This window comes from Tachysurus vachellii, chromosome 17, assembly GCF_030014155.1.
Source record: "Tachysurus vachellii isolate PV-2020 chromosome 17, HZAU_Pvac_v1, whole genome shotgun sequence".
Lineage (NCBI taxonomy): Eukaryota > Metazoa > Chordata > Actinopteri > Siluriformes > Bagridae > Tachysurus > Tachysurus vachellii.
Window position 1 is genome coordinate 17,721,242 of NC_083476.1, and position 16,487 is coordinate 17,737,728.

The window sequence follows — 16,487 nt, forward strand, 5'->3', positions numbered from 1 at the left end:
GTGTAGAAGGACAGCGAGAGTGTGTGAGTGTGTAGAAGGACAGCGAGAGTGTGTGAGTGTGTAGAAGGACAGCGAGAGTGTGTGAGTGTATAGAAGGACAGCGAGAGTGTGTGAGTGTATAGAAGGACGGCGAGAGTGTGTGAGTGTATAGAAGGACGGCGAGAGTGTGTGAGTGTATAGAAGGACGGCGAGAGTGTGTGAGTGTATAGAAGGACGGCGAGAGTGTGTAGATAGTGTGTGAGTGTATAGAAGGACAGTGAGTGTGTGTGTGTAGAAGGTGTGCAAATGGATAGTGAATGTGAGTTGGCAAGAATGTGTGAGTGGTTTTGTGAGCGGATAGAAGAACGGGTAGTGTGTGTGCTTGTGGATGCAAGGAGTGTGCGTAAGTGTGTAGGAGGAGAGCAAGAGTGGGTGGAGAGCGTGCAACAGTGGGTAGAAAGAGTGCACTCTGTAATACTGGCAGATTGAAGAAGGACACCTCACTGCATGGAGTTAGTGTGTAACGATTTGCAGCATAGCAACAGATTTGGGTAGCACACTCGCACACACTTCTACACACACACGCCTTATTTGCATGCAAGTGTGATCTTTCATCTCTTTACCTCCCCATATTCTGATGCCCATGTGCCTGATGTTTAAGGTGACACTTCTTTTGAATGGCCTCTATGCTACACACACACACGCACACACAAACACTCGCATGCAAATTTGCGTTAATATACAATTCCGTCTTCTCTCAGTCGAGTGCATTGCTCTTGCAGCATGTTAATTTTCTGCCATTTTAAGTTTTTTTTTTCTTTTCACATGGAAATCATGTTTTTCTCAGGCGAGTGTACCAAATGATTGAATTATCATGTGTTTAACCCAGTTTATCTGATGAACAGACAGATCATTAAAGTGTAAACATAATGCTTATCTGATACTTGATTTGTATCAGGCCTCCCAGGCCTTTATTTATTTTTCGCATTTATTTATTTATTTATTTATTTATTTTTTTACTGCACACAAGGACTGTCCTAAAACTTTTGAGAAATCCCGAGACACGAACGAAACGATCTCGGCCCCATCGGCATTGAAGCCTTGCTTAGATTAATCCTTTCAAAAACAAAAAGTTGGTTGTCTTTTTAAATCATCATCATAATTTTAATCAACATCTTGAAAAAGGTCACTGATTTTAATTCGAACCGCTTCAACGAAACGTGCATAAGCAAATGTAGTAGCTATACGGTGATACTGGTTTTGGCATTCAGTGAGTGTTGTCGTTAAAATGGGCACAAGGTGCCATAAATTACACACACAAAGGTTGTTTTACACCACAGACATTTGGTACTGAACTAAAAAGGAAAAAAAAAGAGCTCCGGCGGTTTGGTTCTTTGTGCAGTGGAAAAAAAAGTCCTGTAGTCGATTTATTTTAGTGAGATGTTTCAAGTTTGTGCTGAAATGACTAAGAATAATGTGCTTCTAACTAAACAAATCCCAGCCTGCATTATCAACATCATGTAACCCAACTTTTATGTTGTAATTCCGTGTCGCTCCATCCATCCATCCATCCATCCCTCCTTCCATGAGCTTCTCTCTAACATGTGCACTTCACACTCCTCTCCTGCCCCCCTGTGTTGGGGGGGATTGAGGAGGGGGTTTGTGGCTGTTTCTCCCCTCAGCTTGAGCACACCAGGGTCCCGCGCCTCTACCGCCTCGGCAGCTGCTGTTCTAACTTCCTCTTCTTCCTCCCGCCCCCGCCACCACAAGTCCTTGTCCACCTCGGCCCACCCCAACTCCCCAGACCTCCATGCACATCGGCCCAGGCAAGTTGCAGCACAGCTTCCATGCTGGGGCTGGAGCCATAGAGCGGACCTCAAGACACAAGATCTTCAGATAACAGAGATGTCGTTATTCTCTATTATTTCTCCGATTGTTTATGCTTTGTTGTGTGCTGGAAACGCTTTCCAGTTTTTGACACCAGAACACTTACCTCCTTACCTCCAGAACCTCTTTTATGCCTCAAAACGTAATGCCTCTCCTTTGATTTTTTTTTTTTCAAACTGCTTCTTACCTCATGTTTCATAATCTCACCCTCATTCCTAACTGCCGAATCCAGTTGCACTTTCACACTGATCGTAGAACCCCTTCTCTCTTCAAACCCTGCTCCAGTTCTCACCGACACGGTAGCGAAGCTCTCAGATCAGTGTAAAAGTGCACTTTCCAGCTCGTCTCTAACAGCACTTGTGATGTGGCTTGAGGTTTGGCATCAGACGGGCAGTACGTTACGGCTCTCCTCCCACACGCTCGTCGGCGCCTGCTGCCTCGACTCCTCCTTAAGCCTTAAAGCACTATTTCTCGTTATAAATCTCGACGTACGTTCACAAAAACACACAGGCGTACTGCTAACATCATCGTCACGCAGCATGCACAATCTAACTCTCACAGACGCTGTGCATCACAGCATTTGCTCCACAGAAATCTAGTTGAAATAAGCTTAGACTTGGATCGCTAAAGCTGTGCATGATAGCATGTGAATCCTTTCCTCCTCATAAGCCTGTCTTTTATTTTAGTTGAAACTAACAACACAGATGATTTAGTTAATAGAATGAGACTAAAGTGACTTGGTACTAAAATGCACATGAGCGGGTTTAACACGGTTCGTGACGGTTCGTGCCCACGGCTGCTAACCTGATATTAATCCCTAGTGTGGAATCCATTTCAGATACTGTCCATGTTGGATGTCTGGTTTTTATTTTAATCTGACGTTTTGTTTTGTCTTTTGAATAATGAAATTCTTTAATGAAGAAATATTGAATAAAACTCAAAATATTATATTATAGAAAAGCTATAGAATTTAATAGCAGGATATACAATATACAATCATATGTATTACATATATTATGTATATGATATACAATAAAATATACAATCATTTTTAGCTCAATATTTAGCTTAACGGGGCATTATTCAGTCCCACTAGGTCAAAATTAACGTAAAATAAAGCAGTGCCCCCTTTTTTTTCCAGAATTATCAGAACTTTTATGCAGATTTAGAAGTCGTGTCATCGTACAAAGATATGAATACGAGTCGAACACGTGTTCAGCTATTATAGAAAGTAATTACATGCTTCTTCTCGGTTGAACAGGAAGAATCATGTGATTGCACCTTCGTTAATTCGTTAAAAGTAATTTTCTGTTATAAAGCACAAAAAACTGTTGCATTGCAAGTTTTTAAAAAAGCCGCAGCAAATTCGAGCACTTTTGGCCAAAACGATCACACAAAAACACCACCACAGAAATCCTGGAGGGACTGATAATATAATTTATTAAAACAATTCTAATTAGCAACTACATGAAAAAATCTGACAGAACTACATGAGAATCTGACAAAGCAAGCAGTTGCTTCTGAGCCTTTGTACTAAAGCCTGAGTTTATAGCATCCTCTCTAGCATCTGCACACGGCCATTTAAGTTTTAGTGAATGTATGTGAGAGAGAATGGTGTGGGGAAGAAAAGATGATGGATTGTGGGATAGAATGACATTAGAATGAACTACGATGCTAGTTATAAATTATAAATTAATGTAATGTTTGTTCATGTGGGGGTTCTTTTTGTTTTTTTTTGTAAATGCATGAGGCTACGGGAATTGTAGCCAGTTACGGAGTTAGCGATACCTTACATACGCAGCATCTTTAAACAAGTTGACAAAAATGGAGAATCCTCCCACCTTTGGGTGCAGTTAAATAAGCATCTTTAATAGGTGATAAATAAGCAATTTGGAAGATGCTGTATATAACATTTAATAATATTAAAAAGGGAATAAAGTAACATTCTGAATCAGAGCTACACCAGAGAGAGAGAAATCGTTGGGGGAGGTTTCGAAGCGATGGAGTTCAGTCAGAGCTTCATTCAGCCAGGGCTAGAATTCATGTCATAAATTAATTACTACACATACTATACAACCCCATGTGCTATGTAATTATTACTAAAATTGTCGTCAGCTAAAACAGCACGATTTATAAAAGACTGAATTTTAAACCCGAAAACGAAAGACGTGTAATAGGGTAAAAGTTTCAGATAGGAATAATTTTAAAAACTAGCGCGTGGTCGACATGAGCGAAACTTCATATCAAGACATTGGAAGGAATTTCTACACTATACATATGTATCATGATGTTCATAAGAAAATGCAGTTCATTTGTTTTGTTTTTTTAACATTTGACAAAAATACATCTTTTAATACTGAAAGATGAATAGATTTAATTTAAAGAATTCTAGATTTTTATACCATATAATGATACGAATGGCTACACAAATAAACTAATCTTTATCACGTCTACCAAATGTCTATTTTTTTTTTTTTTTGTTTTGTTTTGTTATAAAAACAGCACCGTTACACAACGAGTTCCAGTGGTGTCTCCGTCAACTAACAACATAAGCAACTCCACGGTAGCAGATCGCACCAATTTCCCCAGAGGGGTGACTAGCAGAAGCACTTTCCATGCAGGCCAACAGAGAGCCTCACGTGACCAGCACACCTCCACCTACAACGGGCCACCAGCCTCCCCTTCGCTTTCTCACGGGAACAGCCAGGTTCGTCGCACCGGTACTGGAATCTTCAGCAAATTCACCTCTAAATTTGTGCGCAGGTGAGTTCAAAACATTGGAAAGGGTTTAACTTTATTGCATTTTAGTTACTGGTTATAAAATATTTATGCACATTTTGGGGGGGGAACCCAGGATATTTAGAAGAAATTTTGGGTCAAAATTGGAAACATTGGAACGTTAAATTAAAAACGAAATTCCCATTAAGTCAAGGAGACAGTACTTTAGATCTTTTTGATGAGCTAAATTTGGGATAAGGATGTAAACTCTTCCTTTAGTGAACATGGTAAAGGTCTGAACTAAACAGTGCAGTGTTCGTTGCCAGGTTGTGAAAACAGTTATTTTATAGTTGAAAGCTGAACCATATGTTGTCTGTTACCCTGTGCGATTGTCCCTTGAGCACTCTGGGGCACAAGGTGTAAAGCATGATCAGTGCTTGTGGGTTTTTTCTCCCAGAGGAATAAAGTTGGCAACCTGGAAAGCTTCACAGGTCTTCACAGGGAATCTTCACTGGAGCTCGTGCAGGTTTAGGTTCAGTCAGTAATTTTTTTTGGAGCTGAACGAGTGCATGTTTCATCCTTAGCTGTCTAGTATCCATCAGTTTTGTTTTTTATTGTTTTTTTTTTTTTTTTGGATCCTCCACTGTTTACTTGCGGATTTTTGTAATAATTATCTAAAAGTACCAGCCTCACACACAAGGTTGTTTGCATTCTTTTCTGTATCTTCAGGATCGTAAAAGTTGCAATTTGATTGGCTCTGTGCACTTTTAGAGACCTGCCGATTCCCGCCCACTCCCCCATCATACGACAGCTAGTAACTCAGACTTGTGAAGCCAGACATCCGTGTCATTTCCAACTGCTGCTTATGCTGCATCACAAGGCAGTGTAACATGTAGAGCAATGTGCCATCTGCGCTCTTCGTCATACATGAGCTCGCAGACATCAGCAAGGAGCTGTAACCTCTTTCCCACCAAGAGGTCCCTTGGCTTTAAATTTAGTCTGAAGTAGTTTGCTTTCAGTAAAGGTACGAGAGAAACTCGTCTATGTTTGCAGGTTCTCAGGATGTGGGAAAAGATCTTTTGTTTGTCTATCACACAGATTGCACTTTGCTGTGAAAGTAGGTGGATCTTGGCCATGTTTATTGGCCATGTTTCTGGATATCTGAATAGTGAGAATTGTCCTCAACTTAGCCAGTGATACAAAACTGTCTGAGTTTTAGGCAAAGAATATTAGGTAAAGCTTTTTTTCAGTGTAGACCGAACGTAAGGGCTTCTCTAAAACAGTGTTTGTCTGCTACGGAGGTCTTTACCACCTTATTCCAAAGACACATCAGTACTAGCTCATTTAGTCCAGTAAAGTATTAAGATGAAATGCTGCCTAAATAATTTTACGATGTTTCACTAAAACTTTTGCTGGATTATTAATGTGGCATTGTGCGATGAAAGGATCGTTCAAAGTTCACCCATTTGGCCTTCTGACTTTGCAGTTACTCCCTTCTTTCAGGACAAGCTGGTATGAAGTGGGACAGATATCAGTGGCTAAGAACTGAATCCCTCGTAATCAGGGGCTCTCTGAGCAGGGATGGGTTTCACTGTGAGAAACACTTTAAGGGATCTAACCATGATCGTGGACCAACTTCACCCCATTTTTAATCTTATTAATCTTCATAATTCCCCTCAACATAAAAAACAAATGCTTGATATTAATTACTAATAACTACAACATAATAATTCCAGCTATAATATTATTGCTTATTATGCCCCCTGTACTGAACCCTTCCTCCATTAACCCTTAATTGCTCCCATGGCAGCTCAAGTCACCTGAAAAGGCCACCTAGGATTTTATGTGTCTTAATACTTTTTTTTTTTTTTCAGATTTTGCTATATTTTTACTTCACGTTTGAGAACACGCATTTTTTTCTTCCCTACCTTTTTTTTCCTTATAGAAATCTCTCGTTCCGATTCCCCAGAAGGTAGGCCATACCAAAACCCTTGAATCGTCGTGCGATTGTGCTCTTTTTTTCCCCTTCTGTGGTATTTCAATGCAAGGGATATTATTATTTTTTTTCTTTTTTTTTTTTTGTGAATATATCGTACATCTCTCTACGGTTTTGCCTGTCACTAATACCCTGCGTCCATTGCCCAGCTCGCTCCTTCTCCAGTCTTTTCCTTCTCCCCTTTGCTTCTCCTCCCTCAGTGAACAACACTGATCCCTGTTCCATTCACATCTCACCCTTTTGTTGGGGCTGTTGACTCCGGTCATTGTTTGTTGTGCCTCAGACCTGGTGAATAGCTCTCCCTGTGCCATAGTCTGTGCTGTTTTCATGCAAATCTCCTACAATGCAGTTAAGTAACTACAATGACCGACTCCTCAAAGTCACACATGCTTCAGATGAAAACGCACTTTTAAACCTGACCGTCAGTTCTGTGTCTATTACTGAAGTATCCTAATGGCTGAAATTATGTGCTGCTTTTGTCTGTGTTCTGGCCTTGTCTTGTCTGCCCTGGTTGTCTATTCAATGCCTTCTCACCCTCTCGGACTCACTATCCACGCTCCTCGATACGGCTCATTATACAGTCCAGAATACAGAAAAATACATTTTATGCATATTAATACTAGTTTCTTTCGAAACAGGGTTTGAAAGACACTGAATGAAATGCAGTTCGATTTTAAGCTGTAGCTTTCTGATAGGAATTGGAAGGCTTTCTGCTCCTCTTTCTAAACAAATGCAAGCCTCAACTGGAAGAACGCACATTGTTATTATAGCCCTGTTTAGGGGAAGCAGTTTGTATAAAAGGAATAAAACACTTCAGTTCATGCTGTTATAAGAAACAAATGGACAGTGGGGTTGATCGCTTTTTCTATAACAGCACATCCTGCAGTGCTTTATCTCTTTTACACCTGTTCAAATGACCAACATTAACAAGTTTTCATTTATTAATCGACAGCACGTTTGTTGGCGCATTTCCAAGAAACAAGTTTGTTCCTGTTATTACTTGCGTAAGAGCGGCTAGAAACGGTGTCCCTACTTTTCTCTTTTTCCCACACAATGATACGTCAGGCCCTGTTCACATCTGGCTTTGACATGCGTCCTGAGCGATGGGATCACATACAGTCAGCACCGAGTACACGTCTCGAAGATGCTTTATGATCCTGTCATTCAAAGGTGGTCTGGGTTGCACCAGGCTGCAACACATTTATAGTGAATGTGTCTCATTGTGTCCCAGACAGCAATGAAGCACCAACAAATCGACCTCTTCATTTCCTTAGCCGGAAAATGCAAGAAAATTTGAAAATCTTTCACAGTGCTAATGGATAAAGGCAACACTAGTCGGCATGGAAAAAGGCAGCTTTTCATAGTTTCTTTTTTCAGCTCATCTCTAATTTATACAAGTTTTGTTCACAAACCATGTGATTCAAATGCCTGAGGCTTGAGTACGTAAAAGTAGGGGGACATTTCTGCCTGTGAATAAATACAGCGCGATTTTGACGTAATAAATCGATCAGCCAGGCTGCATGTTAATGCAAGGTGTGAATAAAATCATTAAATAAACGATTCTCTATTTTGAACATTTAGTTAGGAAACAGCTTTATAACCCGAACTCAGAAATGTAGTGGTTTTAGTAAGATTTTCAAAACGAGTCCTAATGAGAATGAAATTTTACTCAGAACAAAGTTTGCTCATTTCTAGAGCAGGTAAGTTTTTATTCATTATTGAAGGATGCCAGTAGTTTAAGAGAGGACTGTTTATTGAAACATTCTAGCTTAAGTTTTACTTCTTGGTTAATTGGCCTAAAACGAGTGGTTAAAGTGTTGTGCTAAGGAAATCAAAGTCAACGTGGGATGCGAGTGCGTGTACGATTGATTGGGTGTGTGCTGCTCCGTAAAGGTTGGAGGGTTTGAGAGAGGTGGCTCTATAGTATATGTGGTGGAGGGACTGTTGCAGCAATGCTTTCTGGCTTAAGCTTTCCCTATTCTTTATAGCGTGGTAATGGAAGTGGTTTACTTCTTGAAACCTGTTTGTGTGCTGATATGTTTTTTGCCCTGTTGTTCTCTTCATTCCCAAGATTGTTAGATCTTGTTTATGTAAGATTAGCCTGGTAACCTTTTAAAATTGTATGATTATACTATATAGTATAGCATGGGTCTAATATTAAAATACCTCTGAAAATGTCATTTCAAACCAAAAAAAAAAAAAATAATAAATATATATATATATATATATATATATATATATATATATATATATATATATATATATATATATATATATATATATATAATATGATATGATATGATTATTTATATATAAATAATCATTTTTTAATGCCATTCTAAATAAATAAATAGATAAAATTTAGGGGGTCTTTTTTATTTAATACCTATATATATTTTTATTTAATTCTTATATATATTTCCCTGTGAGATCAAGCATTTTTGAGTCGGTTGAATTTTTTTAATTTTTTTAGGAATCATTGAAATTAACCTATCTATTTATTTATCCATTTATTTTTAAATGTTAAGAGGTACTTTAATATAATTCAAATGCTATTGTTAAAGACTTTAGACTGTTCTCAGAAGCCTGTAGCCAAAGGGAGTTATATACAGGTGTTAGTTCTGTTAAATGGTCAGTGACAAGACCATGAAAAGTGATTAATAGACTAAACTTGTGCCGGTTTTCTTTGAGGAGTCCGTTTGAGGGAGAGGGTCGAGATGAGGCCAGCAGGTGAGGACATTAATTAAGTGATGATCATTAAAATGTTTAAACATGATCACTACATTGAGTGTAATTGGTTATAGCTCTATTATTCATTATGAAATGAATGAATCATTTCTAACACATTTTATATGAATTAGACTTGAAGCCTTACATTCTTTGTTTCCTTCCTAAAATAATCACTTGGAGCTTTAGAATTGCAGAGTTCCTGTCCTTGATTATTAAATTTTACCTAGCTAATTTAGTTATTTTAGTTTATGCTTTTTTTAATCAAATATATATATATATATATATTTTTTTTTTTTGCAAAGGATGCCAAAGTGGTTTGACTGCATTGTAGCTCTGCATCATAATGTCACATTTTATTTTTGAGTCAGTCATTATTCCATGTGTACAGATGGTAATGTTTCTTTTTCTTTTAAGTATGTGAGCTTTGCTTCAGTGAATGAGGTTGTGTCCTACTTACACATTCGTTCGTTCACCTTCTCTTTTGTTTGTCTCCTCTTATCACCTCCACCCAAGACCCATGTTGAGTACTGCAGAAAAGCTGGAGAAAGGCACCCATGGATCAACGGGGGATGAGAACAGGGACTCTGTGTCATCCTCGTCTCCTGTGTCCAGCACGCCCTCATCCACCCAGTCCTCCAAGGACATCAAGCCGCGTTCGCTGCGCTTCACCTGGAGCATGAAGACCACTTCGTCCATGGAGCCCAACGAAATGATGAAGGAGATCCGGAAAGTTCTGGACTCCAACAGCTGCAATTATGAGCTGCGTGAGCGCTTCATGCTGCTCTGCAAGTCAGGGAATCCTTCATGTGATGAATACGTTCAGTGGGAAATGGAGGTGTGCAAGCTGCCCCGCCTCTCCCTCAACGGCGTTCGCTTCAAACGCATCTCGGGCACCTCCATCGCCTTCAAGAACATCGCCTCCAAGATTGCCAACGAGTTGAAGCTGTGAGGGTTGAAAGATGATTTGGGGATGAAGCTAATACCAAATTGGGGCAGATGTGAGAGCTGTAGCCCAGATGTGCATTAAGGAGAAGATGGACAAAGTGGTGCCATCAGAATCGGGGACAGTGACGAGTTTAAAGACTGTAAATGAAGCAGGATGGTTAGCACAGATTGGTGGGGGAGGTTGATGTGTCTGGATGTTTTGAGGGCCGCCTTGATATTTTTTTTTTACTTTTTCTTTTTTTTTTTTTCTTTTTTTTTGTGGGAGCTGTTTCCTTGGTTTGGGTTTTCTGTCGCCACATCACCCTCAGCCCCCTCAATCGCCCCCACCTGTATTTTGTTGTCATCTTTTGTTTGTGTTTCCAGTTTTGTGGTTTTTCCTTGCTCCTCAGTCGTTTTCTGTTTAAACAGTATAGTGATGGAGGAAGGACGTTTATGTAATTATTGAACTGAAAAGTGTTTGCTGGTGATTGTTATACTGCAAACTTGAACCAGCAGCTATCTCAACATGCTGTAATCCCCCCTCCCCAATCACCCATGTTACTTGATATTCTTACTTCCAGTTCCAGATTACTGTTTAAGAGCAGAGAGGTAGGTTGGTGGTTTTGACACTGAATGTACAGCAGCACGCTTAGTGATGGGTAACTGAGATAAAGTACTACGCACATTTAGTAGAGCCATAGTGGAATTTGAATGTTCACTCATCTTGCTGTGGTTCACATTCTCAGCCTCCACACTCACGTGTACATCACAGTAACGTGTCTTATCTGATCTGATCGGAAATGGAAGTGCAGACTTGAACCCTCAGTGCTCTGTAGGTGAATCACCTCTGTGCACTGTAAGCCCAGACAATTAGACTTTTTTCTCTTCCTGCTGCACAGGTTATATGTCAAAAACTAATTAAGGGCCAATTAAGTAATTATTGGTGGATTGTAGTGTAATTAAGAGTTGCTGGTTGGTTTCAATGTGCTGCACTGGAATGAGTCTGTGTTTTGTTGCCTTTTTTTTCTGGAGAAGATTATATTATGAAAATAAAAAAAAAAGTTGGATGATTTTTTTTTGTCTCTTGATTTAAAATGTTTTTCTTTTCTACTAAATGCTAGTGTGATTCATGTGTATCAGTGAGATATGCCAGCTAAATGGTATTCATCAAATGTTATACCATTACGTCAAAGTGTTTTTGTCACAATGGCTTTTTTTTTTAGGATGCCGGATATAAAGAATTGTATTTGTAGGTCACAGGAGTAAGAAGACATGGATTGCTTTGGAGGCTCATAAATGGGACTCATTAATGTAAACCTCTGCCGTTCATACAAGATCGACTCGTATAAGTGACCAGAGATATTTCAGTTTTATGTAAGGATTCCCTTGTTAATAAAAACCTTTTATTTTTGGGATGGAGTCAGCAAGGAGGTACATCCGTAACTTAGGATCTAGCTTAACACACTACGCACTCTTGATCGTGTACTAAATGTCTTACAGATTGTTTGCACAAGTAAGTAATACAAAAAAATTATCATTTAACCTTAACCAAAGACAGCGCCATGTTCACACCATTTTGTTTGTCCATTTCTGAAGTATGGGGCTGTCCTCTTTAAAGCAGATAGACGTTTTAGGACTCAAAATAACTTCCTGTGAGTGGGGATCTTCCTGCCGCCAAGGGGACGGCCTCAACTATGAGGAGTTTATTTGGCTCTACCATGGAAACCATGGCAACCAGCAGTATTTTATAGATTGGAAAGTAGAACCACTTTAAAAGAAATAAAAAAAAAAAAAAAAAAAAAAAAGCTAAAGCCATTTCTTTTTACATCATTGCCTGTTTGGTGTCATGGATATTTATGGGATCCAGTGAACACAAATGAAAAGCTATAAAAAGAAGAACGTCAGATTTGTGGCAATGCGGAAAATTTTAAAAAAGTGTAATACTTGTGTCTGTCTTTATTCTCAGTGTTTCTTTGCTTCTTTTTAACACTACTAATACTATTTAAAACTCGGTGGTAAAAAATGTATTCATGTTTCCGCCCGGTTTCGAACCGGGGACCTTTCGCGTGTGAGGCGAACGTGATAACCACTACACTACGGAAACTGCGCTGTAAAAGAGCCACGCGTGGATCATTTTATATCACTATATCACAAAAACATTGACGCTATAATTTATATGCCATACAATGAAAATGTGGATGAAATGTAAGATATTTGTGTTTTAAATGCAGTATTAAATAGCGAATCGTTATTTATCCGTAGATGCTACAAGAAGGTAGTTAGTTTGTCCAGGTATATATATATAAGGCAAAAAACAGCGTCAAAACAACGCCTGACGAATTATTTAATATACATTTTAGTTTAAAAATGCAAAAGAGAGAACCCACCACTAGGGTGCGATAGCCAAATGCAAGAAATCAATTTAAGGTGAATTTGGGAGTCGAATCGGAGTCGGCTCTCGGTCACAGGATTAAGGATCTATCTAAAAGGTCAATTAAAATGTCAACAACGATAATAGTAAGTAGTGTACGTTGTTCTCATGACATTAAATGTATACGTGTTAGTCTTGACACACATTAACTTTTTGTATTGAGCCATAAACAAAACAAAGCATAAGATTCGACTCCTATATCATAAAGCCTCGGAACAAAGAATCGACTCATTTGAAGGTCGATTCTCATCCCTACAGCTAATTTTATACAGGAACCTGTGGGGATTTCTTGTAGTCTTGCTTTGGCGGTAAGTTTTCATGTGTTTTGATTTATTAAACGCTTTCCTTATGTTGATATGCAGCATACAAAAGATTTCCATTTTCTTCATATATAGTTCATACAGGTTAGCTAGATAGCTAACATTTCAGTTACTGACAGGTTAGCTAGGTAGCTAACACTTCAGTTACTGACAGGTTAGCTAGGTAGCTAAGCTATCTGGCAGTCGTTCAGACTCACAATTTGTTGGCTGGTTTATTGGTCTGTCTTATTTCTACATCTTTTAATCCTGTAAAAGTTTGGCTACAGTTCTGAGACTACAGTCATAACTATATTCTTGTTATTTCGCGATAGCCAGACTCTAGCTAACATAATAGCTAAAGCACAATAGCGATGATGCTAAACGCTAGCTTGACCATTTAACCCGCTCCCTGGCGTCAGAATGTAATCTTTTAAATGTTTAACATGAATCTAATTATGTTGGCGCTGTTGGCTCGAAATGAGCAGGACCGTGTTTTAGGGATAAATAAGACACGTTAGGTTTTGTCAAGCTTTTTGTTATGTTGTGGTATTTTGCCTTCTCGCCAAGAGGCCATTTTATGTGTTTATTATCTGTTCATAACACTAAACATGGCGGAGAGCGCGTGCGCTGAATAAATAAATAACATTTATTTATTTAGACACCGTTATTTTAGACATTTGTGCCGTTTAGGATTTGGGAGATATGACAAAGGATGTAATATCGCGAGTGTACGACTTCAGCTGAAATTGTCTTGTATCTGAATTGTCACGTCATCAATTGTCTCCGGCCATTTTGTGAGGAAATAAACTACAGTGAACTCCTGCAATCTTTTCAGGGGAAAGTGGTTCATTCGATTCGATCATGATTCATTCAATCACATGATTTTCTGTAGAATGAAACGATTTGCTAATGTCTGCTCAAAAAATGTATTTGACTATATCTCTAGGCTCTTGGAAAGTAGGTATTGCTTTTAATGATGTTTGGTCTAAATTTGATATTAGTTCTAGCATCAAACAGCCCGAACCAAATTCCATGTGTGTGTCAACAGACTTGGCCAATAATCCTGATTCTGATTCTGATTCTGATCTATGCTATTTCTTCTGTTTTTGCTTTTTTTTAGGGGCTGCGTCCAGTTGCCAAGGAATCTGCTTAACCTGTCCAAACCCCAAAAGACTCACCACCAAAAATGGTGAAGATATTTGTTGGTAATGTAGCTTCAGCAACTACAGAAGCAGAGCTGCGTGCATTGTTTGAGCAACACGGTGTTGTGTCAGACTGTGACATCCTAAAGAACTATGGCTTTGTGCACATGGATGAGGAGGAATCGGCCCAGAAAGCTGTTGCTGCTTTACACAAGCACGTGCTGAATGGCTCGCGCATCACTGTTGAGTATGCCACCACCAAGGTGCGCAACGCCACCAAGATCTATGTGGGCAATGTGTCTGAGGGTGTCACAGCTTCCAAAATCAAGGAGCTCTTCCAGCCATATGGCAAAGTACTGGAGTGTGATATTGTGAAGAATTATGCATTTGTTCATATGCAGAGGGAAAACGAGGCCTTGGAGGCTATCAGGGAACTTAATCATACGAAATTGGAGGATCAAAAAATCTTTGTGTCTCTTTCTCGCAGTAATCAAGCAAAAAATAGCAGAGGAGATGACTATTTCCCCCCTCCTCCCCATCACTATCCGCACCATCCTCCTTACCTGCCCCCACGTCCTCCCCTTGGCGATTTCTATCCGCCTCGAGGCCGTCTTCCGCCACCACCACTCCCACCGCCACCTCCCCGCGCCTACTATGAACGCGAAGCATATGAGAGGGGTGTTCGCCATGACCCGTATGCCACCGCCCCGCATTTTTACGACAGGGACCCCTATGAGCGACGTCCTCCGCCTCCGCAGCGACCGCCCTCGCCTTCCGTTGCCCCTCGCTACTACCGAGAGCGCAGCCCTCTGGGCAGTCGTCGGTCTCTTCTGCCTCCGCCGCCACCGCCGCCGCCACCGCCACCGCCTCCTAGCTACATGCGCAGCTATGCCCGTGGTGCTTCAGGCTCCGCTCTTCCTCCCCCGTCCGCTGCCGTGGCCTCCGGCTATCAGCGTTACTCGCTCGGCTCAGGCTTTGATAAAGATGATTACATGGAGGACAAGTACAGCAACGGCTTTGGCCGTGGCTACTAAGCTTGCTTTGTCCAGAAAGTCTTTACGTCTCTCGTTTTTGTATAAGGCAAGCTAATAAACAGGGACATATCTGCAGGAATTAGGAAATATTCTATGATGCTTGTAGCTAATTCTCACAATGGGTATAGTGCAGCAAATATTCTGTAATTGTATTAAAAAGTTGTCAAATTCCGAGTTAAAATATAATTTCGACGGATTTTTTTAGTGTATAAAGGAGGTAGGTGGTATCACTTTCAGTATCTTTCCAAGATAGAAGATTTGATTTCTTCAAATTTTCTTTTAATGAAGTGGTATGTTTTGCATGTTAGTTAGTTTAGATTGTGAGGGACTGCCTAGTTCTAGTTATGTATTGTCATTATACTTTGTTACAGGGGCTTAATGTGCTCCTTATTTAAGCAAACCCTCGCCCACACCAGCATGGTTACATTTTTGTACAACATTTAGGCATATGTTCTTTTTATTTTTTCCAAAAGCATGGTATGTGACTTGCATTATTAAGAAAGCTAAGGCTCTAAATTGAGGTTAAAGAACATTCTGGTCGATAGCTTTGTTACAGACTTAGTTATGTTGCGTTCCAAAGCTGGGACACGCATAAGAAAGAGGAGGAAGAGGGAGGATGTTATTAAATATGTGGTAGTGGGCAGAGCCGGGGGACACCAACTGATCATCAAATCGCATCTTAACAGCCACCCGAGCACAACCTCGACTCGGCACACAACGCAGCGCTTGGACACAACGTCGCCTCCTAGGAAAAAGCAGCGTCACCTAAAGGAACCTCGGGAAAACACATGACCATCCGCTACATAAAACATAAACTACTACCACGTAGTCAGTATTACTCCTATAAAATTGTCATCAGCCCATTATTCGTTCCCACTGACTCTGTAGCCTTTGATATTCAAGTCGTTTTAATACCTCGATATACACTGGACATGCATGTGATTAAAAACTATTACCAAAACCCAAATATTGTAGCCTACCCTACGTGTGATGGTGTTTCCCTGCGTTGTTAAAACCTTTGATAAAATGTACCTCTGAAAATCTCGACTGTGGATGCAAACCGATGTCTTTTTAAATGGTTGAGCTCTTTATCACGAACGCTAGTCGAATTCTGTGCTTGGTGTGGTTACTTTAAAAAGAAATTTAGTTGTACTAGCAGTCGCTGTCTTTCTAGCCGTTTAAATAAAACCTCGACTGATCTGACTACAACGTTTTTGCCGTTGTACCGTTATTTTTTTTTCGCACACATTTCCTGTCTTTTTCGCACCTGTTAACACTCGTTTCGTGCAAGTGACCTATTGACCTGTCCACTGTCTTGCAAATAAAACCAAGAAACAAGCTAATAAT

At 39.9% G+C, this 16,487-nt stretch overlaps 2 protein-coding genes and 1 non-coding gene across 16 annotated transcripts in view; 2 read left to right on the top strand and 1 right to left on the bottom strand.

Moving 5' to 3' along the window:
• mark2a (MAP/microtubule affinity-regulating kinase 2a) overlaps nucleotides 1–11,304 on the top strand; it is a 39,416-nt gene extending 28,112 nt beyond the window's left edge. For 4 of the 13 annotated variants that reach the window (XM_060891103.1, XM_060891104.1, XM_060891096.1 and 1 more), the window contains 5 exons: nucleotides 1,662–1,805; nucleotides 4,369–4,629; nucleotides 6,530–6,556; nucleotides 9,272–9,310; nucleotides 9,824–11,304. In XM_060891103.1, the coding sequence (XP_060747086.1) occupies nucleotides 1,662–1,805; nucleotides 4,369–4,629; nucleotides 6,530–6,556; nucleotides 9,272–9,310; nucleotides 9,824–10,259 (907 nt within the window). In that variant the 3' untranslated portion in view covers nucleotides 10,260–11,304. Of the gene's footprint in view, nucleotides 1–1,661; nucleotides 1,806–4,368; nucleotides 4,630–6,087; nucleotides 6,410–6,529; nucleotides 6,557–9,271; nucleotides 9,311–9,823 lie in introns of those variants that run through there. The other 9 variants (XM_060891105.1, XM_060891102.1, XM_060891109.1 and 6 more) reach the window with 6 other exon arrangements.
• A 961-nt stretch (nucleotides 11,305–12,265) lies between these two features.
• Nucleotides 12,266–12,338, bottom strand: trnav-cac (transfer RNA valine (anticodon CAC)). The gene has a single exon. It is a non-coding gene; the product is annotated as a tRNA-Val (tRNA).
• A 513-nt stretch (nucleotides 12,339–12,851) lies between these two features.
• zgc:77262 (uncharacterized protein LOC402952 homolog) lies at nucleotides 12,852–16,343 on the top strand. Of its 2 annotated transcripts, none has more exons than XM_060890563.1 (2): nucleotides 12,852–12,973; nucleotides 14,085–16,343. In XM_060890563.1, the coding sequence occupies exon 2, from the start codon at nucleotides 14,151–14,153 to the stop codon at nucleotides 15,138–15,140; it is 990 nt and encodes a 329-aa protein (XP_060746546.1). In that variant the 5' UTR covers nucleotides 12,852–12,973; nucleotides 14,085–14,150; the 3' UTR covers nucleotides 15,141–16,343. The 2 variants fall into 2 exon arrangements, with proteins under 2 accessions (XP_060746546.1, XP_060746547.1); XM_060890564.1 differs by lacking the exon at nucleotides 12,852–12,973 and adding an exon at nucleotides 13,184–13,203.
• Nucleotides 16,344–16,487: the final 144 nt, after the last annotated feature.

Coding starts and splice junctions, on each gene's coding strand:
- zgc:77262 (XM_060890563.1), top strand. CDS start 14,151: ATGGTGAAGATATTTGTTGGTAATGTAGCTTCAGCAACTACAGAAGCA.